At 44.7% G+C, this 26,819-nt stretch overlaps 1 protein-coding gene across 6 annotated transcripts; it reads left to right on the plus strand.

The window, feature by feature from the left end:
• On the plus strand, nt 1-26,126 carry TRIM29 (tripartite motif containing 29). 6 transcript variants are annotated; one of them, XM_009963071.3, is made up of 9 exons: nt 1-1,136; nt 8,628-8,723; nt 9,962-10,195; nt 10,561-10,759; nt 14,686-14,769; nt 18,233-18,292; nt 19,540-19,641; nt 20,750-20,826; nt 23,722-26,126. In XM_009963071.3, exons 1-9 carry the CDS (start codon nt 282-284, stop codon nt 23,782-23,784), a joined length of 1,770 nt encoding a protein of 589 aa, XP_009961373.1. In that variant the 5' UTR covers nt 1-281; the 3' UTR covers nt 23,785-26,126. The 6 variants fall into 6 exon arrangements, with proteins under 6 accessions (XP_009961373.1, XP_032854123.1, XP_032854122.1 ...); XM_032998232.2 differs by having other exon boundaries at nt 26,005-26,126; XM_032998231.2 differs by having other exon boundaries at nt 19,543-19,641.
• Nucleotides 26,127-26,819: the final 693 nt, after the last annotated feature.

Genomic DNA, 26,819 nt, shown 5'->3' on the forward strand with positions numbered 1-26,819 from the left:
CTGGGTGTGGACTGCCTTGTATAATTAACTGCACAGCTGTAGCTTCTGATCCCTGGTAACGTCTGTTTCTTTTCTTTCTCCCTGCATCTACCTAGCATAATCCAAGTGTTCTCCTCCTCCTTGCAGGAGCGCCAGGTGCGTCACTTGGGCAGAAACTTTCCTGCATTCCACCGTCATTCTTCGCTGAGACAGCAACCGAGCAGACATACCTAGACATACAGGGTTGGGAGACTGGAACTGGACAAGACTGAGCAGTGAAGCCAATTAGCCCTGTTCTGACAATGGAAACGGGGAGTGCAGCAAGGACAAACGGTACCACTGGGAAGCCAGAGGATGTGAAGAGTCCATCTGCCCCCAAAAAAGAAGAAGAAGTGAAGAAGACCACAAACCCTGGTGGAGGTGAGAAGGAAGCTATGAAGGGCACTGGCAGTGCTTCTTTGGAGACAGGGCAAATCAAGAGCTCCCTCTTCTCTGGGAGTGACTGGAAGAGGCCCATCATTCAGTTTGTGGAGTCGTCCGATGAGAAGAGATCTTATTTCAGCATGGATTCAGCAGATTCAAAGAAGATGCAATATGCCAGTGGACAGATAGGAGATATGAGGAGACCACCCCTCTCCTTTGCAGAGAAAGGTGATCTCAGGAAGTCCCTCTTCTCCTTGGATTCCAAAAAGAGCTTCCTGCCTAGTGAAGGGGAAGGGAGGAAGTCGTTGTTCTCTGGGGGCCAGATGGGGGACCTGAAGAAAACTTCCCTTCCTCTGGTGGAGACAGGGGACCTGAGAAGATCCACCTTCAACAAGCCTGACAGAGCAGCTGGGTCACGGCCCAGGGTGAAGCTTGAGGATGTTCTATGTGATTCCTGCATCGATAACAAGCAGAAGGCTGTGAAATCCTGCTTGGTGTGCCAGGCTTCGTTCTGTGAGCTGCACCTCAAGCCCCATCTGGAGGGAGCAGCTTTCCGGGACCACCAGCTCCTGGACCCCATCAGGGACTTTGAAGCAAGAAAATGCCCTGTGCATGGGAAGACCATGGAGCTGTTCTGTCAGACAGACCAGATGTGCATCTGCTATCTCTGCATGTTCCAAGAGCACAAGAACCACAGCACAGTGACAGTGGAGATTGAGAAAGCAGGAAAAGAGGTAATGCTCTTTTTATAGCACATTCTCATCAGTCTTTCCAATGGACCTCAACATTACACCACAGCTTTTGCTCTCCAGCCTACACTCACTCTTCAAATCACGTCTGCAATGTAATTCTGGGATGCAGGGGTGGTGGATGGGATGCGTTTAGTAAAGAACTGATATTGCCTGGGTTCTGCTGCAATAGGATTGTCCTTCTCCTAAGGGCTGGTTACAGCAGTATAGTGCTGGTGTTGTGTAGCAGGCTGGATTGCAGGGGTGGACAACCTGGTTTCCACCCCTGGATGCACCACAGTCTTTCAGCAGAAGCTGAATCAAAGCCCTGCATGCTGTTTTCAGGTTTTGACAGTGTTTGTGTATTGTTACCCACAGACAGAAAGGTGGGGCATTGCTCAAGTTCAGGACCTCCAGAATACAGGTAGTCTGATCAGCGGCTGCTAGGTTACTAGCGAAAATTGCCATCTCAGCTACTTAGAATGTGACTATGGTTTTCTGTTTTCTGTTACGGATATAATAGTGCTGAGCCACACCTATGGGAAGAGTCTTTTGAAGCTTAGATGAAGAAAAAACCTTGGTGTAAACACAAACCATTATCATTTCCCCTGAAGTGTTACTACAATAGGTTTAGAGGATGGACATCTAAGGAGATGAGGCTGCTATGTGGAACAGTGCTCATTAATGAAAAGTCTTTCACCTTTGTCTGCTTAAAGTCTCATGCTGTTTGCTTTCTGGGTGGATGTATGATCATTCCACTAGCTCTAGTAAAGATCAGGGTCTTACCATGTTCAGTGCTGTACATCTCCATCGTAAGAGCATGTCCTGGCCTAGAGACCTTCTGATCTAAGCAGACAGGACAGGAGAGACTACAGAAAGGAGACCCATGAAATGATAATGTAAAACAATTTGCCTAGGGTCACACAGCCAGTCCATGGCAGAAACTGGAAGGGCACTAATATCTGCTAAATCCTACTCTTAGGCACAGTCCAAGCCAGTGCTCTGATGTGGTGAACAGGCAAATACAAGTACTGGCTGCTGGAAATTCTTGAGTTACCCTTAACTTGGAAGAACAGTTTAACTCTTTCTAAGGTGCTCTGAAGATTTATCTCATAAGGCTAAAAGAGCATCTTACCTAGAGCTTATCTCTGTCTTCCGGTGCAAATTTTTTGTATTTTCTTGCAATGTCATCTCCAACTTGCAGCCTTGCTAAAACCAGACAAGATTTCTTCCATGTCTCAGCCAGTCTTTCTTAAAGAAATTCCTGCAGGGCTTGCTAGCCTGCTGTTTGTTTCATAATTGCTTGTTCTTGTGTTTTTGATGTCAGCTCTGGTCATAGAATATGCCTCACTCTCATACAACTGTGTCTAGTGTCTGCCAGGTTGTCCAATTCCTCTCAGTTGTTTCTGCTGAAAAGACGTTAACAGTTGCTCCCCAAGGAACTAAAGATAGTCAAAAGCCTTCTTCCTATGGTTGGATGGACCTAGAACACCTTGCTTTTAAACAGGCAACCATAACTGGGCAGAGAAGACTTTACCTAATATTTAAACAATGCTTGATTTCTTTCTCAGAGTCCATGTGCCACTCTTGTTAGATCCATGCTTTAGATCTGTACTGTACTGTGCTGTTTCTGCTGCTGCTAAGCCTAAAGGAATTAGGGCTTTATCAATATGAATCATACACATGTGCAAGTTTCTCCTGACAATGAATTTTGATCATGTTGTAACTTGAGTGAGTATTCACTCAGACAAAAACAATTAACAGAATAGCTGTTGCTTACAAATGTTTATTCCTAGCCCTGATTTATTCACCATAGGTGGAGTCTTAGCAAGAACCACAAAGAGGAATAAACGTTTCCAAGTCCCTCATGTGCACCACCTATTCTTTTCAAGTCTTGCAAATCAGCCAAGCTGGAATGTGACCACAATTGGAAGAGTGGCAAAGTGTGGCTGGTGCTGCTGGCCTTTGTGGAAAGACTAAGCAAAACCCCCACATCTCAGGTCATCCCTATCCCTGCCCCTTTTTCACAGCCTGGCATCCAAGCATCTCCAGGGTAGCTTTACTACCTCCTAATTTGCTAGTTATGCCACTGGACCGGTGACCAGAATACAGCTGTATCTGGACAGACCCTTTCACACAGCATTGATTGTAACAACTGGTTTATCCACAAGTTTTTCCCAGTCCCTGTCTATACTCTGACTCCAAACTTGGAGAGGATTCCAGAACTAGGCAGGGTTCTACGCTGCGGTGCACTTAAGTCTGACTGTCAATGTGGATGCTCAGCAATTTGGTGGCACAAAACTGTCACTTAATAAGGTGCAATATGCTTGTTTTAGGTACATCTATTGTGTTCATTTTGCAGAATTAATGCAGGTTACAGTCTCTTTCATGAGTTTATCTTTGCTATATGCTTCTAGGGCAGACAGGTGCTGTACTTTAGTGTTGGGAAAGCAAAGGGATAGTTTAAGATCCTTCTGTAGAATTAGGTAACTCTGCTTGCTTCACTAATGCAGACAGAGACAGTACAGTTTACAAGTACAGGAATGCAAACAAGTCAGTATGCAGACACCCACTAGTTAGAGCATTTAGGCAAGCAGTAGAAGCCTGCTATCTCTCTGTCTGTGACGCAGAGGGAGAACACCGCATCATCTTCCACTTTTCAGGAGCCTGGGGTGAGAGTCACTCATCCCCCTTTTCCTGGTGTGCTGCTGAGCAGACAAGAGTGAAAAGCATAGGGGGTCAGACAGAGACAACTTGGTAGGGAAGACAGACATTTTTTCTGAGTTTCCACGCAGTCGTATTTGCGTATTTTACCCAGCAAACCCTTAATGACTTCCCCAGATCCACTTTGCATTCGTTTCCTGCTACAGATTTAAAGGAAAAGTAACACCCCCACCAGGATCAGTACTGAAACAACCAAGAAATGTCTGTGAGGCTGGGTGATAACCACACACAGTTGAAATGGGAGAATTTTCAATAGCAGCTTATACACTCAAATAAAACTCCCTGGCCTGCTTGCTTTATCAGCAGAACTAGAGCCCCCCTTTCGGATGGCATCCTTCATTTTGAAAGGGGATCCTTCATTCAAAACCTGTTTTACAGGCCTATCCTCACAGGGAGACAAGTTCACATATGCCTGCCAGTCACAGAGCTGTAAATAACCTGGTGTTACCATCCATTGCCAGCCTTAGTACTCAGCATGTCAGGTCACTTCTAGTGAAAAGCACTTTGATTTTTTTCTTTAATTTTTTACCTTTAAAGAAAAGTTCACATTGTACTACTGGTTTAAAGAGGCAGCAGAGAACTGCCATGCAGAAACGGGAGCTGGGTGTTCCTCATTTCAACAAAGTGACTTTTTAAAGGGGAGACTTCACAGAGTCTGAACTGGGCTTTGAAGTCAACCGTCCACAGAGATGGATCCAGAGGGATTTCCACCTGAGCCCTCTCTGTATTGCTTTCACTGTCTAAATAGAGCGCAAACAAGAGTGTATAAATATGCCAGTGGAAGGATATTTGGCCTTCTTCCCTGGTGCAAGGTTAGGGCACAATGTGGCTGTGAGTCCTTATCTATACCAGTGGTTGCTCTGCGGACACAGCTTAAAATAGATGCTCCTTCCACAGAGATGGTGCAGTTACATGCAGGACGTTCTTCCTAGCTGGCAGGCTGGGGAAGCTGACCTGCTGCAAATAGCGATTTAGAGCAGATTGGGCTATTTGCCTGCATTCTATATGAATGCCTCTACAGTGAGAGCAGAACCCAGAGAAAATCCACCTGTTTGCAAGTAAGGAATTCTCTTCAAGCTGTGCAAAGTAGAGAGCCTTTTCTGGCCTCAGCCCATGCAGTGACTTGTGACATTTTTGCAGGAGCCTAGCATAGTCTCCAGAGATTGTAGCCCACTGATACCCACGCTGTTTAACAAAAGCTTAGACAGAAAAATGTAATGGCAAAACCAGCAGAAATAATGTCTCAAACAATTTGCTTATCTCAGCCATGTCATTTCCAATACAGGCCCTGTACTAGGACAAGTAGATTAAATGCTTCTACTCTACCTTCATTATTGCATTTGGTTGTTGCTGTCACGTAATTAGCATAGCTCTCCCAGGCTGGTGACACTGGGGTGTTCCCTGATTCAGGGACTGGGTTCCCAGAGCATTAAGACATGATGATGCTTGTATTGCTGCCTTGCAAAAATGAGTTGCGTCATGATGCAAGACTCATAATCTCACATCTCCAGGTCCTTTACAGCACAAGGGCTGGCTTCAGTTATGGATCTTTAGGTGTACACTCTGAACTTTCACTCAGGCCTCTTGACTGTCCTAATTAACTTAGGTTCTAATATGGGATCCTCTCAACTCAAAGACTCTCAGTGCCAGCATTTCCCAACTTGCTATAGCCAAACCAAATGGTCTAAACCTATATTTCCTGAATCTTCAATATTATTGTTATTTCTGTACAGTAGGGACTCCCTCCACAATGGGTGGAGCGGCTCTATTATCTTTCATTAGGACTTTCTGAACCCCAAGTCTCACTCAATGGATTTGTTCTGGGTGGTCCATCACATAAGGGAATCAGGGATCGTTGACCTTGGAAAATCTGAGAAATATGAAGAGAGCTAGGAGGAGAGTTTCTTCATAGGGAATGAAGCTGAGAAGTTGACTGTCCCTAGTACCTGTAAGCACCCTACTGTAAATGTAACACAGGATACATGTGGACAGCTAAAGCAATCTTCCAGCTAGTCCCAGGATTTTTTCTATGGTAAGACTAGTTTTGATGTTTGGACTATCATGTAATGGAACACCTCCCTTCACCTCTCTTGCCCTTGTGGGTGTCTGTACTAGTGTTTCCTTTTGCCTTCAGTATGGGCGTTTTAACCCAAGCCAAACCTGGATGACTGTGGTATTTGCTTTCTGACTATTGGAACTATCTCTGTAATTTCCATGTGCAAATCATAATTCTCACTCTAAATTGTAGTGTGGGTCTGCTCTTAAAGAGTTGCTACATCCCATCCCAGAGGCACCCAAAGTACCTTTCTGGGTGAAGATATATTATAACTGCAGCAAGCTGGTAAGAGTTAGCTATCACTTTTGAGCAAGTAATAGTTTGCAAAATTACTTTGAGACCCATCTTAATTAAAAAGCACTATAAAAGTAGAGTATTGTTATCATCACCTTCCAGCCATCACCCGAAATTTTTTCCTGTTACCTTTCTTTTCAAATCCCTTGTGTTTGGGAGTGTCTGCATGACTGTGAAAGGTCTGCTCTTCCCAGAAAAATCCCTCCAGTCCTTCTCTGCATGATTTCACTCTTATTCTTGTCATAAGAATGTTCTGATATTTAGGAATGAGGGAGGAAACAAGACCTCCCATTACTCAGGAAATGTGCTTTTTACTTTGTTAACAACTAATGCTCTGTGACTCAAGGAAACAACTTGTATTATAGTGTAATTTCTTACACTGGTTACTGCCATGCAATGAATATCTGGATCTAAAATACTTTTGTTTCATTGCATTTCCCTGCTATGCAAAGATGGTTGCACACCTTTGTGTCTTGATGCAGAGGACATCTCACAGTGTGCATGAGAATGGAAAAAAACATGCATTACTCCAAGTCAGTGTCTTGAAAATGTTCATGCCTTCACTATCTTGATCAGTAGTAGAGTGAATTTTCTCATCTTAATATGTTCATACATTGATTCCCTGATGAGCCTGTACCACAAAATCCTTCCATGTCTGCTCTGAACCTCTGTAGAATAAGAGCTTCAGCTCATGATGGTATTCAGTTGACTAGTGAAGGCTGTCAGGGTGTATGGATAATATTTAGAGAGCCAGTGCTCTCCTAACTCTCAACAAACAAGGAAAATTACAATGACAGTGTGACTATGCAGCTCTTCTGGCATTAAGATACCTCCAAGTATGTTTGCCTTTTTTGTTCCTCCTTTCTTCTATTTTATAAGGCAATAAAACAACTATCAGATTGTTTTCCCTCTATAAATAGAGATTTTCTAAATTGGAACAGCTAGACTCAATGGCTCTCAGATGCAGCTGTGCTTGATTCAAGCTCAGGAGGGTGTTCAGACACTACAGTGACTGGCACCAAGACAGGAGCCCTGATGGGTTGATTTCCTTGGTCTGAACTGGTTGACAGCTTGTTGCCTGCCCTTCATTGTGTGATGCTGGTTTCCACTCTTTGAATGGAAAATTGAAAACTTTTTAACTCCCGCCCTAAGGGCAACCATGAACACAAGAGAAGACCCAGGTTTTCACATTGTATTGTGTTCTTGGATGGGTGGCAAAGCAGTGGGAACTATACTTTGTGTTTTAGCAGCAGGGAGACCTCTCTATGTTAGTTGCTGCGGAAGTGGATTTATCCCTCATCTCTTCTGCCTCTAACTGTTGGCCTAAATGTAAGTGCTTTGGGGTAATACAACCCAAAGGATTTGCCAAAGGATCCCACATGAACAGTGGGTTTTCAGAAGTTTTCTAAGGCAACATAGCTCAGTTGTGGAATACAGGTAATTTCTGCCAACTGCATAGTTCCTAAACAGCTCTGGGGATAAGTGTCCCATAGGCAGGTTGCCTGCAGTTATAGCTGTGCTGTGACCAACCTGTACACACATGAAACAGAGAAAGATCTTGAAATGCGTAGACAAAGGCTTTGTCATGATCTCTTGGGCAGGGACGTGGTGAATATGAACAACTGAGGGAGGGGTTGCCCAGAGTTAACGGCACAAGGCATTACTAAACAGCCAGGTCCTGGTCTGATCCAGAGACACGGCATGCACACAAACCGGCGTGTTACACCAGTGCATGGCTGCCCAGCCCTCCGTGGGCTCCAGTTCTATGAACTGCCCTGCATGCAATTGTCTGGTCTGAGCTTCTCTGGGAAGCCAGTGCAAAACGAAATGCAAATGAATCCCAGTGAAGCTGCTGATCTAAGCCAAGCATGGCCGACTATACCTCCTCCCTCCTCCTTTTGTGTTTTTTATTTTTTCCAATGATTCCCCAGCTTCATCATAACATGAAAGCTCTCAATTCAGAGCAAATTAATCCACAATCCTGTCTAAACAGAATTCCTGCCGGAGGCATCATCCTCTTGTTGCAACACTCGTCAAACGTCATTCCGTAATTACATGAAAACTGTTATTGCTGCAGAGGCACACCCTGGGATGGGCCCTTCACTGCATACACAGCTGAATTTTGAAACAGGCCTCTTCCCCCTCCAGCTAATGACTCTAATGTGATTAAAAGCAGCACCATGACAGTAGCCTAGTAGGTGGGTGCTTCTTCTGCTGTCTTTGCTGAGGGAGCTGAATCTCTTGACCCAGCCAGAAGCTCTGGGATCTTGTCCAGTGTCAGCACATGATCTCCATTTCAAGCAGTGCCAGGAACCTGTACCTTCCAGCTATTGTTCAGGGCCAAATGCATAAGTGGAAGCACAGTGCCTCTTTGAAGTGGGCCACCCTCACCCCCAGTTCATGAGACTCCCCTCTTCCCACAGGCTGAGCTTTCACTGCAGAAAGAGCAACTGCAGCTGAAGATCATTGAGGTAGAAGATGAAATGGATAAGTGGCAAAAGGAGAGGGACCGTATTAAGGTGCGTATGGGATATTCTTTTAGTTCACTTCTCTGTTTCTCCCCTACTTGTCACTTTCTTTTCCACTCTCTCACATCCCTCTCCTCCTTTCCTCCATTTCTCTGACATACTGAGCTCTTACTCACTCCATCCCTTACCCAGTCTCTATCTCATCACTCTCCAAAACTCGCTCATGCCAGATCTTGGAAACAACAACTCCCACTGAAGTCATCTTGCAACATACCCTGCAGGAGATCAAGAAGAGGCAGCACAGCCTTGTTACAAAATGATCCAAAGCACCTCCCTGCTTTGGGTCCCTTACAGTTCTTCAGTCACCAGGAGCCAGGCTGATTCAGAAACAAAGGTGTGCTGCTTTTTTTCCTGCTAGACCACACACAAAAATAAACTCCAGACGGGCTCTGGATTTCCCAGAGTTAAAGCAACAGGAACAAATGCAGTTACACCAACAAACATCTTATTTATAGTGGAACAGCTTACTTCCATACTGATATAGAGTTCCTTTATAATTCTTTCACCATGTGAAGGGTTAGAATACAATGGTGTTATTTTTTTTCATTTATACCCTAAGTGAATAGAGCAGTGAAAACACTATTTGGAGACACCCCAGAAAATTTTCATAATATTAATAAGCAAAGGCATTCTTCTCCCTTTTATGTGGTACACGCACACTGGCTTGCCAGTTCTGCTTTTTGTCTGCTTTATTATTATGATTATTACTATTATTATTATTATTGGAAATCTGACCTAGAAATTTTAACTCTGAATATATTTATATCCACAGTCCTTCTGAGGAGTATTTCAGGAGGACCTAGAGGTCAGGTTTGTAAAAAATGTTTCAGCACCTTTCATCCTTTGAAATGGCAGGAATTTGATCCTCAAATTCTTGAGGAGCCAGAACCATGATTTAGAAGGTTAAGCAGTGTTTTTAAATATCACCTAAGAGTGCAGCTCATTAATTGAAATAAAAGATATGCTCTTATAATCAGGAAGACAGAATGCCCTTTAGATTACATGCACACAATTATTGCAAGAACAAGTATGACTTCTCTTGGCACAACTTTTGTGGTGCTAAGACTTACATACCTAGAGGCTCCACAGTCACAGTCTAAATGATGAGAATGCTTGGACATATCCCCCTCTGTATCCCTCTATCGGCAAATGATTCCCTGAGAAGTTGAGTATTTTATTTCTCCTGCGTCATTTCTGCTGCCTCCTCGCTCTGCCCCTTCCCTCTGCAGAACTACACCACCAATGAGAAAGCCACAGTGGACCAGCATTTCAAAGAGCTGATCCGTGACCTGGAGAGGCAGAGGGATGAAGTGAAGGCTGCCCTGGACCAGAGGGAAAAGATTGCATCAGAGAACGTGAAAGAAATTGTGGATGAGCTGGAAGAGAGGGCAAAGCTTCTGCGAGAGGACAAGGAGAACAGGGAGCAGATCCACCAGATCAGTGACTCTGTGCTCTTCCTGCAGGTAACTGAGATCTCATTTTCCTTTCCTTCTATCCCATAAGGGCAGAATTTGTCCCAAAGTCAAATACCAAGTTGGTGTAAGATGCTTTAATCTACTCCAGTTTAATGCATGTGTATGGCAGGAACCTACCCTGGTATTTGAAGCTAACTCTGCTCTGGTAGGTGAAGAATTAGCTTAGGCATGTCAATACCTGCTTTTTTTGTAGATCGTTACAGCCCACAGGCAGAACATTTGTCTGTCCCCTCCATCTTCAGTGTTCTCATTTGCACATCATACTGTTTGGAGCCTAACATTACCCAGTTCCCTAGCACCTAGCTTCCATCTCTTGCGTTCCTCAGTAACCTTTCCTCCCATCTTTTTGGCAGGAGTTTGGGGCTTTGATGAGGAATTACGTCCCCCCTCCATCTCTCCCAACATACAGTGTGCTGCTTGAAGGGGAGAGCATGAGCCCATCTATGGGACTCCTCAGAGATGACCTCCTGAACGTCTGTATGAGGCATGTGGAGAAGATCTGTAAGGCAGACCTTGGCCGCAACTTCATAGAGAGGAACCATATGGAGAATGGTAGAGTATCTGAGATCTGCCCCTTCCCTCCCTACCTCGGCAAAGCCTAGTGGAGAGTTAGAGGCGGTGAAGTGTGATGAGTGTGCTCTGACAGAGAAGAGAGTAAGCAAGGACCTAGGGAAAGTGAGAGAAACACTGCCTGTAGCTGGAATTCATTCTGGAATATCAGAGCTACCCTAACAGACCTATGTGGGGAAGGAGCCAGTTGAACTGCCAGGGATTTAAAGTATCTCGTGTGTAGGGAACCCAGGGGTCCAAACCAGCCCCGCTTCCTTGAACGCTGTTTCATGTTACGGCTTTGCAGTGTTCAATTGGTTCAGCCACATCCTGCATAGGACTTCAGAGCAACACTCCTATTTGGGTTGAGAACTGTGACCCTTCCCTCCTGCAAGAGCCCAGCAGGGACACACTGCCTTGCACCAGGCTCCAATGAGCCCCTGCAAGTTTAGCATGACAGTTTCTATGTGGAAGACTGCACAGATATACTAAGGCAACTCAGTGGCTCACTAGGTAAATTCAAAAGGCAGTGGCAGAAATATGAGTGTAGCCATCCCAGTATGGCAATTTTGAAATCTTGTCATTAGCCTATTTGTTCAGCTTGCTTAGCACGTGTGCTGTGCTGGTATGACATGCCATTTTTCAACGCCTGTTTCAGCCACTGCTTGCCTGGCTGGAACATGAAATACCCTGCAAGCACCTGCCACTGAAAATCTTGTAACAGATCTTCCAAGTAAAAAGGTCTCTGTTTTGGCGTTCAGGTTAAACTACAACTTGAACTGGCATAACTCTCTCTGATCATAATTCTCTGCATGTTCCACCAGGAAGAGCTTTGATTCCCACCTGCCCTCAGCCAGGGTGTTCAAGTGACTTGAAGTGCCAAATGGTCCCCACACTTCAGTGATGTTTAAGGATGGGAGATCTTTCTTATGTGAATAGAGAGGTCATGGTCAATACAGGTTTTAAAACACACTTTCTGCGTCTCCCAATTAGTTCTGCAGAAAGGACTTTTCTTGCATCAAGCTCACATGTAAGATTAGGAGAACAGGCCACTAGAATGGGACTCCAAAACCGAGATTCACTTTTCAGCTCTCCCACAAACAGCCTTTGTAACCTTAGGCAAATTACTTAATCCCATGAAATGACCTTTTGCACTAAGAATAATAGGGATTGGAATTACTAGTTATCTCACCAGGCTGCTATAAGGTTATAATCTGTGAATAATTGTGGAACTCTAGATACCTGAACAATAAAGGTCAAGAAGCTGGACAGGTAACATGAGGATAAATTGCATCCTGCTGTTCAGGAGAACGTGTGTCTTGAAAAGGTGCAGGAATAATCTCAAATCCAGTTCATACAACACAAGCATCTGAGGAACTCTGCTGCAAATCCACAAGATCACTGTTATTTCATTCAAATTCACAGTGCTCACTAGACATTCCTCCCATATTAATACCCCACCTTTTTCCTGGGCAACAGACATGCAAATCACTCCAACTTCCTTCCAGAAAAGACACATCTACATACAAGATGATATGATGAAGGATGAGGGGAAGAAACAACCAATAAAAAAATGCCAAAACCAAAAACCCAGACAAAACCCAGCACGCTGAAAAGATGCATAGAGGTCAGAACAACATAGGTTCAGTTATTGGTCCACATGCTAATGTTTTTCAGAGCCTGCGTTTTGTGAACCAGCCTGTCTGGCATTCACAATCCAGAGCAATAGGAATGAAGTTGACATGGGACCAGTGTACACTTAGATCTGTAATGAGAATCACTAGTGATTCTCAAGTGAATCATAAAGTGGCAGGCCTGCTGTCTTCCTAGCTACGGAGAGTAAGTCCCTGGCCCCAAGGAGCCTGCGTTACAGTTAATTAATGTTTATCTAGCACCATCATTCTCCATTAGACATTAATTAGATGGACCAGATACTTTGAGTCCAGAGAACCAACCTTTCAGAAAAGGAAATCACATTCAAAGTGCTCACGATGCATAGCTAGAGACAGATTTTTAAACTCTCCCTACCCTTAAAGTAGTGCCAGAAATTGAACATTACTTGTCTTCCAACATTTAACCCTGCAACATACCTGGTCAGATTCTCAACACTCCATTTGCTGAGAAATTTTCCTATAACTTAATACAAGTTGATGACGGGCAGCTCAGATCCAAAAATCACTTTTGTACATTTTTCTTTCTTCTTTGGTCACCTGGAGATTTGCAGAGTTTCCAAGCTCTGGATGGCATAATGCCAAAGGGGTTTTGGATGCCTGAATACTCACAGCACTTCTGAAAGCTAGATGAGTAGCATAAAAGCACTTTGCATTCAAATTACCGTAACTCAGGAAGATACCTTCCATCTGCTGAGCTGTTTTTTGCCAATCCTGAAGCAAATACATTTTACTTGGCCATTTGTACAAACCAACAAGAGTATGCATATGTTCAGTTCTAGTAGCTCTGGATAAAGACTAGCTACTTGATCACTGGATCGCTTTTAATTAGGGTCCCCTCCATGTTACTGATGCCAGAAGTCCTCAATGGTACTTGAAATCTGTGGGATTCAAGTGCCAAAACATTTCTGAGCAGGGCAACAATTAACTACTGCCAGAAACCTGGGTGCTTTCAGAGACTTTATCAGGGATTTAATGGACACAGCTTGGAGTCTGCCTAATGAGAAGAACAGTGGTATCCACTCAGTTGGGAAATGTTATTTAAGGAGAGTCTCAGAAACTTCAGAGCTCTCCGTTTGTCAAACCACAGTTACACTTGAAAGAGGACAGCACTCTGCATCTAGTGACAGCAAGGAAATAACTCCACAATTATTTAATGGGTTTAATTAACTCAGACTCCCCCTGAGTCATTGCAACAAATACATTTGCAACTTGCTTGATCTTCTAGTGTAAAAAACTTCCCAGGAAGAAATATTACATTAATGGAATGAAACTTGCTTAATAGCAGACTCCAAAGGGAAACTACATTTTTAGTTGTCATAACAGATACCTACTTCGTAGTGTGGCAAGGAGGCAAATAATCAGAGACCATCCAGGGAGTTTAAATAACACAGAAATAAATTAGAGAAATAACATAAAAGTTTGTAGAGTGACTTAAGAATCAAGGAATGGAACTATTTAAACACGGGAACCAAATTTACCCCCTTGCAGAGAATAACAGGTTTATATAACACTTGAGGCCTTAAAAGAAAGTATTTTTATGAGCAACTGTACTGATAGTGCATAATTTCCTGTGGATCAGCGTCGGAAAACCCAAAACCAGGCTGTGTAATACCTGGCAAAAGGGTAGGTTTCAGCCATTTTGCATGAAATCCGAACCAAATGTCCTTGTCCAAGAGCCCAGGAAGCTAGAGCTGTTTGCAACTCAGGTTTAGCATCTTTCTTTAAAAATAGAAAAAAACAACCCATTGAGCCTCCCCAACACTGACTCTCTTGATCTTTGCAGTACTTGCTGTTCGAGATCTGCTGATTGAAAGCCAGCACTGTACACAGGTTAAACACACAAAAGAAGTCAAACCCAAACCACTGCTTTTGAAGTAGGATACATTTTTAGCCACATAGCAGTATTTTGGTAGGAAAATGCCTCAACCCTCAAGTCTCCCTATGGATTTTCAGGAGATAGCACATTGACTGCATGGCTGAATACTTAAGCTATGCTATGCCTTTGAGGGAGCTTTCTCTTTTATCCCAGGCTGAACCTCTGGGTAGCTACAGCACTGCTTTACCTCCCAGCCAAAGAGTCCCACAGAAGAATGAAAAAAAAAAAAAAAAAAGAGGAATTTGTTTTCAAAGAGCAGAACCATCTTTCCTGCAGCACTTGAGGAATCAATTCCAATCTGTTGTCCCCTTCCCCTTCCTCCCATCCTTCTCAAAGGCCACTTAACTGCCTCCAGCTCACACCCCGCTCTGCTTCTCCAGGTGACCATCGGTACATGATGAACAACTATGAGTGGAACCAGCCTGACAACTTGAAGAGATTTTCCATGTTCCTGTCTCCCAAAGGTATGGCACCCTAATGGTGGTCAGGCTCGCTCCAAACACAACATAGAAAATGAACTTTATTAATGATTTGTCCCAAAATTTGCTTTTCCTCATATTTCCTGCTGTCACCTGGATGAGATCCATCCCTCTCTCCATTTGTTTATGCTGGGTCTTCTCTCCAGCCCATAGAGCTTTGAGAAGTTTTTGCCTTTTCATTTCAAACAAGGCAGCAAAGGTTCTCAACTCTATGGAGGAGAGCTGGAGCGACTGAACTCTTTCAAAGAGCACAGTTTGTGAATATAGGGGAGTTTTAACATGTGTTACTAGGTTAAAGTTCACGTTATTCTCCACCAGAAGCTTATCTCACTGTGCTATCAAGTGTGAAAGCTACACCAGGCTTGCTTTGCATTAGAACTTGACTTTCACCAGAAAACATACTTTTTCCCTACAGGGAAAGAATGGAAGAAGTGAGGATGTGTCCCAAAAAAGCAGGAGTCTGGAGTTTCTTTCTGAGCTCTGACATTGACAACAAGAGCCCTGGTGATTTGCTTATGTCCCAGTTGTTACCTGAACACTACAGGATGAGTCTGTGGAGTGAATGGCTGTTTGTTCTCAACACATTCAGTTGTAAAATTAGAGTTGTCTATATTTCTAAATTAGTGTCAGGACCTCTAGAGGGAGAAGCAGAGTGCTAAAAGCCTAGGCAAGGCAATGCCTGTAGAAACAAAAGAACAGAAAAGGTAACACAAAATAAGTAACCAGTTTTCCTCTGGTCCCTAGAGAGCAAGGCCCTGCCTGGATTTGCCAGGTGTTTACAGCTGCTGTTCTACAAGACAGATGGTGGGTAGGCACAAGGATATGCCAGCAATTAGCAGTAGCACTCCCCTGCAGGCGTATTTGAAGTGTGATGTTGCCTGTTCTGTCCTTATGGTTTCATGGGGATAACCCAGATCCCAACACTGAGCCCTTTGTCTGCATTTCCACTTTGCCCGTCTCCTCTGCTATCAGCCCATGCCTAGCAGCTCGCTGGCAGCCCTGCCTGGTGCTGTTGGGGGGAGGACGCTGTTCGGAGCAGATACCAGGGGCTGAGGTGACATTCCCAGTTCAGCCTCAGCAAGCCTTTAGCAGGACTGTTTCCTGGAGGGCCGCCCAGTTAGGGGGAAGCATCTTCATCAGAGGCTGCAGAGGGGCATTTTGCCACTGGTGGGTTCATTTTGCATGGACCCCGTCTCCAAACACCACCCGGATGGTTATAGCTGCTGTTCTGCCCCAGCTGCTTCAGGGCTTTACCGGTCCTGTGCTGTCAGGGAAACACATGTTCTACTAAGAAGAGCTGCTGATGCAGGGGAGAAACTGTTCCCAACCTTAAGGGATGGTTGAAAGTTAGTTCTAAAATTCCATAGGCTCTACCCAAAACACAGAGCTTCCGTTTCAGGTGGAAATGGCCCAACATGCATTTGAAGAGTGTGGAGAGGGTGTGATGGGAGGAACACAGTAGACAACGCCATTCTGCCATCACCCTGGGATAGGGCTGAAACCTATGTGGCTGAAGCCTGATGTGGCAAAAGGAAGGGAAAAGCTGTTTGCAGCAGTGCCATAGCCTGGCCGCTCCCAGCTCTGGACCGTAGTGCCTGGACTTCCCTCTGCTCCTCTCTAGAGGATCAGTTGCTGAGACCTGGGAGCAGGGTCCCAGGTCCTGGATCCAGGATCCCAGCCTCCTGAAGGATGTGCCAAGAGCAGAAGGGATCAACAGGGCTTTCTAGACACAGGGTTTCTTATTCTGTGCTGTTTACTGGAGCCAGTGGGGACACTTACTGGATGCAGTCAGCTACAGAGTAGTGTGAGGATTGTACCACGGCTTGCAGTTCAGTGGCCTACTGCTTCCTGCAGTGGACTTTTGAATATACAAATACCAGGGGAGCATTTGTTCCACCTACACATCTATGTTTTCCTGAGAGCACTGACATATTGCCTTACCAAAACTACTCATTCTATATTTTCTATCAACAAAGTTACTTTGTCAGAAAAACATTAAGCACATGAATGCACACAGAGTCTCTGCTGAAATGGGAATTGAACAGCACTGGATTCTCCACCAGGGTGAGGGCTCAAGCATGACAGAAAGGAACCAGCTGCTGAAACCACACTGATGGGCACTTTGGGAACAGAATGAATCAGTAGGCAAAACAGGAGACATGACCCACTTAGCTTGCATGCTGGCTAACGAAGGATTATCCGATGAATAATGCAATATACCCATAATCATTTAACTCTCTAGAGCTTTCTGTGCTCTATCAGTGTGTCATGTAGAAGTCCAGCACTGCCTCTGATTGCATCTTTTCTAAGGAATTCCATAAAATGAAAAAAAAAAAAAAAAAAAAGAGGATCACCCTTTGCATTGCATAATATGCACAGAGTCCTTGAATATCTCACGATAGTTTTGTAACATACCCTTTTTCTCACTAGGTTGGATCACTGCAAATTCTGCCTGAGGCCACAGCAGCAATTCTGTTTGCTGCATTAAGGAGTGCTACCCAAGTAGTGCTCTGTGCTAATTGCAGTGGCCCATACTAAGAAACTGCTTGGATTTGAGCTGAACCTATAGGTTTTTAAGACATGCTTAAATTCAAGAAGCCTTCCACGGCTCTTGTCATTAAAGACTGCATCATGGAGCATCCGCCTGCAGGGATGACATAATGAGGCAGAGGGGAGACATAAAAGGTTTCAAATACTGACTAAAAGATAGAGGAACAATCTGTTCAAATGCCCGGCACTCCTTTCTGTCCTCTTCCACTGAGCTGTCTTCTCCTGATGTTGCAACCAGTTTGGCCAAATACAGGAGGAGGTGGGAAAGATCATCTTGTGCCTTTGGAAGTCTTTGAATGAAGAGTATAAGGGACTCAGGCACACAGAGTGGGAGAGATAACTGCTTAAATAGAAACACCGCTTAAATAGAAAAGCAGTCCACAGGATGGCAGCATAACAGCTCAAAGTATTCATCTTTCACTCTTCTGGGAGTCCAGTGTCTCACAAAAGGGGTACAACAGCACTAGTCTGCATCACAGCATGATGTTCTAGTGAAACCCTGGAGCACATGTCTGTCACAAGAAGCTGAGACAATGTGTGCTTGAGCAAGAAATGTTCCTCTACCTGTGTCTCTTGAGCTCTAAATCCAAGCCTCCGCCTGCAGATCTCTTTGCAGAATAGTCACGTTGAGTAGACAAACCTGAGTTGGCAATTTAATGCAGCTAAAGACAGCTCTGTGTCAGTGAGAGTGCTTCATTCTCTAAATGAGAAGTATATTCACCATTCCCTAGAACTCAGAGAAAAAAGACCAGGCTTCCCTCTGCTCCCCGGACCCACATTTCTGGTTTAGGGCTGCTTCCAAATTGGTGGGGACTGTTTCATGGATCAATGCCAGGCACAGGCCTTTGAGCCAGCTCATCAGGAGCCGACTGCTGAACTGGATGCTCTTGTTTTACAGCCAGTTTCAACCCACGATCATGGGAATTTTCCTCCTTCCAAGCGACTGAGGAAACACTTGGTACGGGTAATTCCGACTTCAGTTTGAAAGGATCTAACCCCCCGTGCCACAGCTTTCTAGCTGGCTAACCAACCTTTTCTGCTTTACCTCTCAGCTGTCCTGTCACCTGTCAATCACTGTCTCAGAGACCCATCTCTTAGCTGGCTTATCAGCACCATCTGCATACACCCAAACCCAGGGTCTCACTGCTTTAAGTGCTATGTATATAGGAGGGAAAGGCATCCCTGGTCCTCATTGTTCAGACAGTGAAAGAAGAAGATGGAAAGCATAGGTGCCAATTTGCAAAGATCCTGTGATACCTAACCAACTGAATCGACGGGAGTGCCAACATCATCCAAGGCAATCTGTGGAGGTTGTGTCAGAACCAGGAGTGGACTCCAAATACCCTCAGCCAGCCTCAGAAGCACAAGGCTGTTCTTCTCCATCACATGTACACCTTTTACTTAGCTCATAAATTCTCAAAGACAGAGCCTGCCCGATGTTCACTGTCTGTACAGCATCCAGCACAATGGGGAAGGGGTGCTTTGAACTAGTGTACCAAGAACCAGCAGCAGTGATCATGCCTTTTCTTCCCAGCTCCCCACCTTCCTTTTTCTTGCCTATATTTTCTTTGCTTCATTCATGCTCAGAGTGTCCTGCTTTTCCTTTCATTCAGAGGCAGCCTACAAGCATCCATGGCCACTCTACCTGGGGGAGCTCTGGTGACTCACAGCCACACCTAAGTCATTCCTGCTTTTCATGCCACAGGCAGGGCTGTCTCCCTCTCATCATCTCTGCTTTCAGATTCATTCTGGCAGCCCAGGCCTGACCCCAAGGAGGCCAGAAGGGGAAGCCTTGCTTTAATTTCAGTGGGCTTTGAATAAAGCCTCAACTGCTTGGAGGCAAGGGAGCTTTGGCAGTTATTTAGTTTTGCCTCATTAGTCCGGTCTCTGGAGATGCAGTTTACCTGAAAGGAAGCTGCTGCTCTTCAGTCACACCTGCATTCTGGGTCTCTCAAAAGAAAGGCTCTTCCCTACCTGCCTGGAGCATTGGGATCTCTTTATACTCGCACACTGTGTACAGCGGGACCCCACAACTGACTGCTCTCATCTGCCTTTTCTTACTAAGAGAAAAGGGACAAAGCTATTGGTTCCCATTTTCCACCAGGCTACTTGAAAGTAGTTTTACAGGCTGTGTTTTGAAATGCTTAGGCTTCCCCACTGCAGCATGCAACACCATGGAATAACACAACCTCTTCTGTCTTCCAGTAGGCAATGGTACTAAGCTGCCTTTTCAGTTCTCCTCGGTGGGACAGAATCCGCCCGGTGACTTCAGCAAACAGTCTGACGGAAGCCTCTTCACTAAGACCGGTACTAGGCATTTAGTTTTTTCCCCTTCCTTCTGCCTCTTTTTTAGGTGATAAGAAATTTAATCCTGTTCTTGCTCCCCCAGAGAAGGCCTGGAACAGTCCTACGCCCGGTCCATATCTCCTGCCCTGAGTGTCAATCTCTTAGATACATGCACATGTTTACATGAGCAACTTACTCTGCTGAACCAGGGCAACATGAGTTTATTAAAGAGTGTTAAAAAGTATTAAAACGTTATATCAAGTGAATAGTTGAAAGGGTTTTAAATTTTGTTTGTAAGGGGTAGAGATAAGAATCTTAGAGGCATATGGACCAGGGAGAGAAAGATACTAGGAAATTACGTTCATGGCCATTTACCCCTCTAACTTCATCAGTGTTTTAAAGCAGCTATCACCCTGAATGAATAATATCCACTGAGCACAACCTTTAAAAAAAATATGCAGTAGCTGCCAGTCCTCCTTTGTCTGAACCAGAATCCCCCGTTCACCGTCTCATAATCCTCTTTTCACTACCCACTAGTTCAAGGGCATCAGAGGTAGAATCCAAGAGCACACGCCAAGGAGAGTCAGGTTGGATTAATTTGCAAACATGAGATGGTGGGGACAGGCCATTGCCTGATAGCACTGAAACTGGTTGTGGTTCAGCAAGGCTGGTATTATGTTTGAATTGGAACAGAGCTGGTGTGGTAGAAGGGGGTTAGGGCTTATCATGCTGCCAGAGGTACTGTCATTAATTTCTGACAAGAAACCCAAGCCTCAGCTCTTTGCTCTAATTAAATAGTCTATAGTGTTCTTTGCAAGAGTCAAAATGGGTAGTTCAGGAGTTGGCCTAAATTTAATTGGACTGATTGCATTCTACCTCTCTGCATTCCTCAGACATTTTAATTAGACAGACCTTCTTTACTCCCTTTTCCTAACTGATTGGGTGGTGGAATAGGCATCTGTCTGACGGCTGCTGCGTCCCACCCCAGAAATGGCTGCATTTCCATGTTAAGCAATGCTATACTAATTATGTGGCACTCCCATTCCTGCTACTTGTCTTGATGCTCACAAGGGGAGAGGGGAATGGTGTCAGGGACTGATCTATAACAGGCTGTTTTATGTTGTCACAGCTTATCCTTCAATAGTGAGACATCAGTCTGCAAAGGTGACGCCACAGACATGGAAATCCTCTAAGCAGTCTGTATTGGTAAGAAATATACCCTTGGTGTGAAAGCATGTGCACAGCTTCAGCAAGAGAACTATCTGTTCTAGGGATACCTGAGACTTCAGAAACTAGGGTTTGGATCCTTTTGGAGATGGAAAAGCAAATGCTTCAAGTCAACAGCTTCTATTATTTTTTTCTGTGGTTAAATGCATCCACAGAGGGATGCAGATTAACCCTCCCCCACCCCCGCCTCCACAGCTCTGGGTTGTAGGAATAATCAGTACTTCAAAATGACATTTTGAAAAGATTTCGCCCTGGTCTAAAATTTGATCCAGGCTTCTAGAAGCTATACAAATACTACAACACACATGCTGCTATTTGTAGTACTTTTCCTCCCTGCAGGGATATCATAGATTTTTAGTAGTCTGTGACATCTAGAAAGCACAGATTGTGTAAATGACACCAAAGACGACCATATAAAAGTATCTTGCTAATTACATCCTGCAGTGGGCAGATGCAGTATCAAAGATGAGGGGTCAAACTATGATCACTAGAACATCTGTATATCACTCATTTAGCACGGTTAGCACAAAGCAGGTAACAGTGCAATATAAGGGGCAGAGAACAGTGATATTTTAGGTCTTGTGTTCTTAAATATACAAGGTTAACAAACAGTTAATGCATAACCACAAAACACTAAGTTCATCTATTTTTCTTAACATCCACTCATACTGTGCTACACTAAGAACTTGCATGATCTGAATTAAGATTGTCAAGTTTTTGCCCCCATTGCTGCAGATGAAATCTATTTTTTGAATTCTGATTATACATTTGTGAAAGATTATTTACTGTTCCCTGGAAATAAGATTTGTAAGAAGAAGAGGGTCAAAAATTGAGAGCAATCTCACGCTTGAGGTACGAAAACAGAGGAAATACACAACAGGTAGAAAGTCGCTGCCTATGGACTGCAGCTCTATGTCTCTGCTAAATTTTCAAGGCTCCACCATGAGACAAATTCCTGTAAAAGGAATATTCCTTGGTAGACTGTATCACTTTCAGAAAATTCAGCCTTAAGTCTGTGACTGTGCTACAGTAAAACATATCTCCTAGGAACATCAAACTTTCACAGTATCTTCTGTCTTGTGTTTGATCACCACCTTTCTAAAAGATCATCTACTTCATCATGTGTGTGCTCAGATGGAGACTCTTCCCAGTGATTTTAGATACCAACCTATCCTTCCTAATGGTGGTGTTACGCTGGGGAAGTCTGGTCAGGAAAGTGCAGCCTCTGTTAGCACTGGCCATTGGTAGATGTGTGTAGGGTCATTTTAGCAATAAGCACCCCACTACACAACAGTCAGTGTGCTGTGCTCAATGAGCACAACCCATGCTTTCCTTAATCCCAATAGAGAAAGCCTGGGTAACTTCTCCCACATGAAGCCACTAATATTTTTCTGTCTCCCTTTCTCTCTCATGCATACACGTGTAGTGGCTATTTTATTTTTATAGCCTGTATTCACCAGATAGCCCTGAACCGAACAACTGAGTTGATAAATATAAGCATTAAGAAATCCCAAAATAGAAATACATGCTCTGGACTGCAGTAGCTCTGCAGGAGTTTTTATGGTCTATTGGGCCAATAATCTATCTTTTAAAATAGTCTTAAATGTGTATTTAAGTGATACACGTTCTAAGAGTTCTGTAAATATGAATTTTCATGAAGGACTATCCTGTTTAAGGAGGAATGTATTTTTAACCCACAAGGAGTTCTTTTAAATGAAGCCCTCCTCTTCCATCTCTTAATTATATTGGAAATTAAAGCCATAAAATGAAAAGAATTTCAACAAAAGAGAACATTGAGCAGGAGGTATTCGAAGTTGGCACAGAGCAGCAAGGTGGGCTGGGTTTGGTCTGCCTATGCTTCCAGCCTCCTGCTGTGACTGATATTAACTAGTCCACTCCACAAAAATGTATCAGTGTGTTGAGGTCTGTCCTACCTTCTGCAAGTGAGATCTGGGTAGGGATAAACCTAAAACACATCAGAGGTTACAAAACCACAGTTTTCCTGATTGCCTTGGTCACTGCTTGATTGGTGTAAGCATATTCTCATCCAGGCTAGAGATTTTGCCTTGAACAGTGCAACCAGTTATCACAATCAATAAACTGGCTCTTGTGTTTTGCAGTCATCCCAAGCAAACAGTAGGCTGCACAACACAACTTTGCCATGTGTTGTTTATTTGTAATGGTGCAGGTAAGAATTAAATTCCAGGGGTAGGTCCTGATGAGATACAATGAGACTGCAGTAAACAGAGCTGGACAGACAGAAAATGGCAATTCCTTTAGGCTCTGCCCCTGTCTATTCACTTACACTTCTGTTTACACAAATATTTAGTACTGGGCTCTGCAACATAGGGAGGCATGAATAAACAATACACCATTGTGTGAGAATTTCCATGCACAAGAGTTTTGACTTTCCAGACAGAGAGCACAAATAAATACCATGTGGCTTAGTTGATCACTCACATAACTGTGTGGCTTTAAGTGTGAAAACTCCCATGAGTTCTCAAGTTAGCAAGCAATTAAAAGACACTGACAGAAGCATAAAAATAAAGGTGACATTCCTCTTCTCCCAGAAACCTCTCATCAAACTATGAGTCATAGTCTGAGATTTTATATGGTGCACAGACTCATTTGGCTCAGGAATGAGGTCCATGCAAAACATGTATATAAATCAAAAAGCAACACCATTTGCATTTGATCACTCCAGCAACTCCAGTAGTGAAATGAGGTGGTGTTGTTCTGCAAGAGGAAAGACTGAAGGTGTTAAGATAGGAGTATGTTAACATATGCATGGTTGGGCTACCTAGAAGGGTAAAGTATAGGTGGTCAGAAAAAGAAGGTAGGTCAAACTCACATGCCCCAAATTCTCCATTGCAGTCACATTACCGCCCCTTTTACGTCAACAAAGGCAATGGAGCCACTTCCAACGAGGCACCTTGATTCCTGAAGATTTAGGGAAGAGCTGGCAGCACTTGGAGTGAAGACTCAGCTGTGGATTTTCATGGATGTACCTGCTACTACATTAACCTTACTGCTCTAATCTCTGCCAGGGAGAGGGAAGGTGCAGAAGGGAATAGCCTTTACTAGAGGAAACAAGGACTTTTTCCAAATCACCTTGAAAGTTCTGCAGGCCTTAACAACATAACCCCATCCTCTGCTGTCACCTCTTTATTCCCTCTCTGTCAATGCCCTTCACTTTGCTTCTGCAGAGCAAGCTGCTCTGCTTCTCCTGGGAAGCATGCATGCTTGGGTAGCACCCCCCCCCCCGACTCTGCTATATCAGTTGCCTCACTGTCCTGAGTGTGTTTATATGACCATAGCTGTTAAATCCTGGTGAAGGTCCCAAGCTGGGGGGGGCCCAAAGGTCTTCCTAGAATGGAAAGGTTCCAGCCAGCCCCTAGGAGCAGTGACAGGATAAAGCCCCTCCCATGCCTCTCTACCCTGTCACCCAGCCCTGCCTGGGATGGGGACACACAGATCTCACTGGGGTCAGGGCCCACGCTTCCACCTCCCTGAGATCCCTGCAGACATCCCCCCAGCCCATGCCCGTGGCAGCACGCTTCCTCAGGGCCCTTTGTCAGCTCCGTTCTGCTCCTGCTGCCTTCTAAAAAGCCAGCCAACAGGACCTATTCGGAGCTGCAACAGCCCAAGGCCAGCTGCTGGTGGAGGAAAGAGAGGCTTTCTATCCCATTAAAGTACCCCTCCAGCCACCTTTTCAAATTAAAAAATGAAAAGAAAATCCATCCTACTAAAATAAGATTGATTAGATGCCATAGGTGTTGGGTGCTTCTGTGTTTTGTTTTGTGGTTGTTTTTTTAATTCCCCTAAATGAAAATTGAGTTATGTATTGTGGTTCAGGTATTTTATTTTTTTTTTGCAGTGGGCAATGAGAATTAGAACCATAGCTTTCTGCTCAGGATAATATTTTTTTATTTGTACCCTGGACAGACAAATCACATCAGCACCCAGCCTGTAAACCACCCATGATTGGTTAACCTTTCCATGATCTCACTGAGATTATTTTCCTTCCCCTTGAACAATGCTGAGAGGTTCAGTCCATGCTGTGCAAAAACCTCCCCAGCCAGTCAATGGGAGCAGATGACCCGCTGCAGGATCAGAGCCCTCAAATGGTGATAGGCAGCTGCAGAGCAGAGAACCGAGACCTAACAGCTACTCTTCATGGTTTGCTCTGTTCAAGTGGTTTTTTGAATGGCTTCCTTCCACCTTTCCTACCCCCAAATGCTTGCAACACCTTGCTGAGAGAGGTCACGCCTATCCCTCCCTGACGATTACTTTTTTGCTAATCCCTGTGCAAAGATACGCACTGCTTTTTAATCCAACACCTCGACAAAGCTTCTGAGGCTGAAAGTTGGCTGCTCCAGATTACATGAAATGGAATTTATTTTATAATTTTTTTTTTTTTTCCTTAATGACCAGAGGGTAATGGGATAGCATGGTAAGGAAGGATGTGAAGAAAGGGAAACTGGGATAGAGTTGCTAGGAAATACACTGAGGGATTTGAGTATGTGTGTGAAAGGATAAACTAAGCCCCCCACCCCAATCTCACTGTTTTGCCCCCGCACAGCGTCCAGTAATCACTTGGGTCCCTTATGTTCCAGTAAAAGCTTCCACCGTCTTCTACTTTCCAAAATGTGGGCATGATCCCTCCTCCTCTGAAACTTGGATATTAAAATCCCCCCCTTCTTTCCTGCCCTAAAGAAGGCCTGCTGCAGTGCCAGCCGGCATCTGCACTGCCCCTCGCCCAGCATACGAGTGACCGACCGGTCTGAGGGAGCAAGTGTCCCCTTCCTCCCACTGTCCCCCCCCACCGGCTCTGCCCTTCCCCACCTCTGCAGCCCCCACAGCCTGTTTGCTCCCCTTCCTCTCCTCACTTCCAGGGCCTCACTCAGACCTCACACACACGACTTTTCACACCAGCACACTCTGGCAGCGGGAACGGAGCTTCTCCCCGTTTGTGTTAGTCTTGGAGGATGCCAGGCCTCCCCCTTCCAGCCCCGCTGGTCTCCCCACAGGCCTCTGCCTCACTGGGGGAGTGCGGGACGGGACACAGCTCTGGCCCCGCTCTGCCTTGCAGTCCCAGGGAACTAGCTTTGAGGTGTATTGTGCATGAACTGTTTTTGTCGTGTTTGTCTTGATCAGCAAAGCAAGAGGAATTCCACCTCCTCAGACAGGACACGACTGCGCTGATGTAAGTGAGGCCCTTCGCGTGTGCAACACATACTGCAGAAATAAAGGAGAAAGCTCCATGTCTGACCAAAAAACCCTGGGGATGAGGTCTCTCTCTGTCTTTGGTGTTTGTACTAAGAGTCTCACTGAGGTTAAGTGTCTTCCAAACAACCTTTATAAGAGTTGGGGTTTGGAGAACCCATTTTCCCAGCTTCTGGAAGCTTTGTTTTCACTGCTTTCTGGATATTTTGAGTCAGTGTCATATCAGCTCAGAGAAAACTCCTACATCCTTATCCTTGAAGGTCAAACCCAGACTGATGGAAGCACTTCTAGTACAATACAGTACTTTGGGACTACCCTGCAGATATGCCCCACTGAGTCAGCTCCCTGGCCTCACAAGTCCTTCCCTGCAAGGGCATTTCTAGAAGCCCCTCAGCCTGTGGTGGTTTGTGATTTCAGTATCTCTCCCCTGCCAAAGTTAAACCTCACCAATTCCCAAGGAGGAAAGTGCTTGCTCACATATACACAAGCCAATATCAGTCTGGGAGAGACCAGGCTGCAAGGAGACCAGCTGAGCTGAGGCACAGTTTTGCCCCAGCCTGGACCCGTGTCTCCCTGGGAGGTTGGTGCTGGACACCATTGGGACCCTCCACCCACTTGAACCCTTCTGGTGATATAGGCCTCTGGTTCCACATGGCTCAAATTTCTCCCCTGTATCATGGCTTCTCTTGTCTCTGAGGAAGAGAATAAATCCCTTGTGGCTTGCTAAAGGTGTGGATTCAAGGCCG

Source organism: Tyto alba, unplaced genomic scaffold (assembly GCF_018691265.1).
Source record: "Tyto alba isolate M040663 unplaced genomic scaffold, T.alba_DEE_v4.0 Super-Scaffold_32, whole genome shotgun sequence".
Classification (NCBI taxonomy): Eukaryota; Metazoa; Chordata; class Aves; order Strigiformes; family Tytonidae; genus Tyto; species Tyto alba.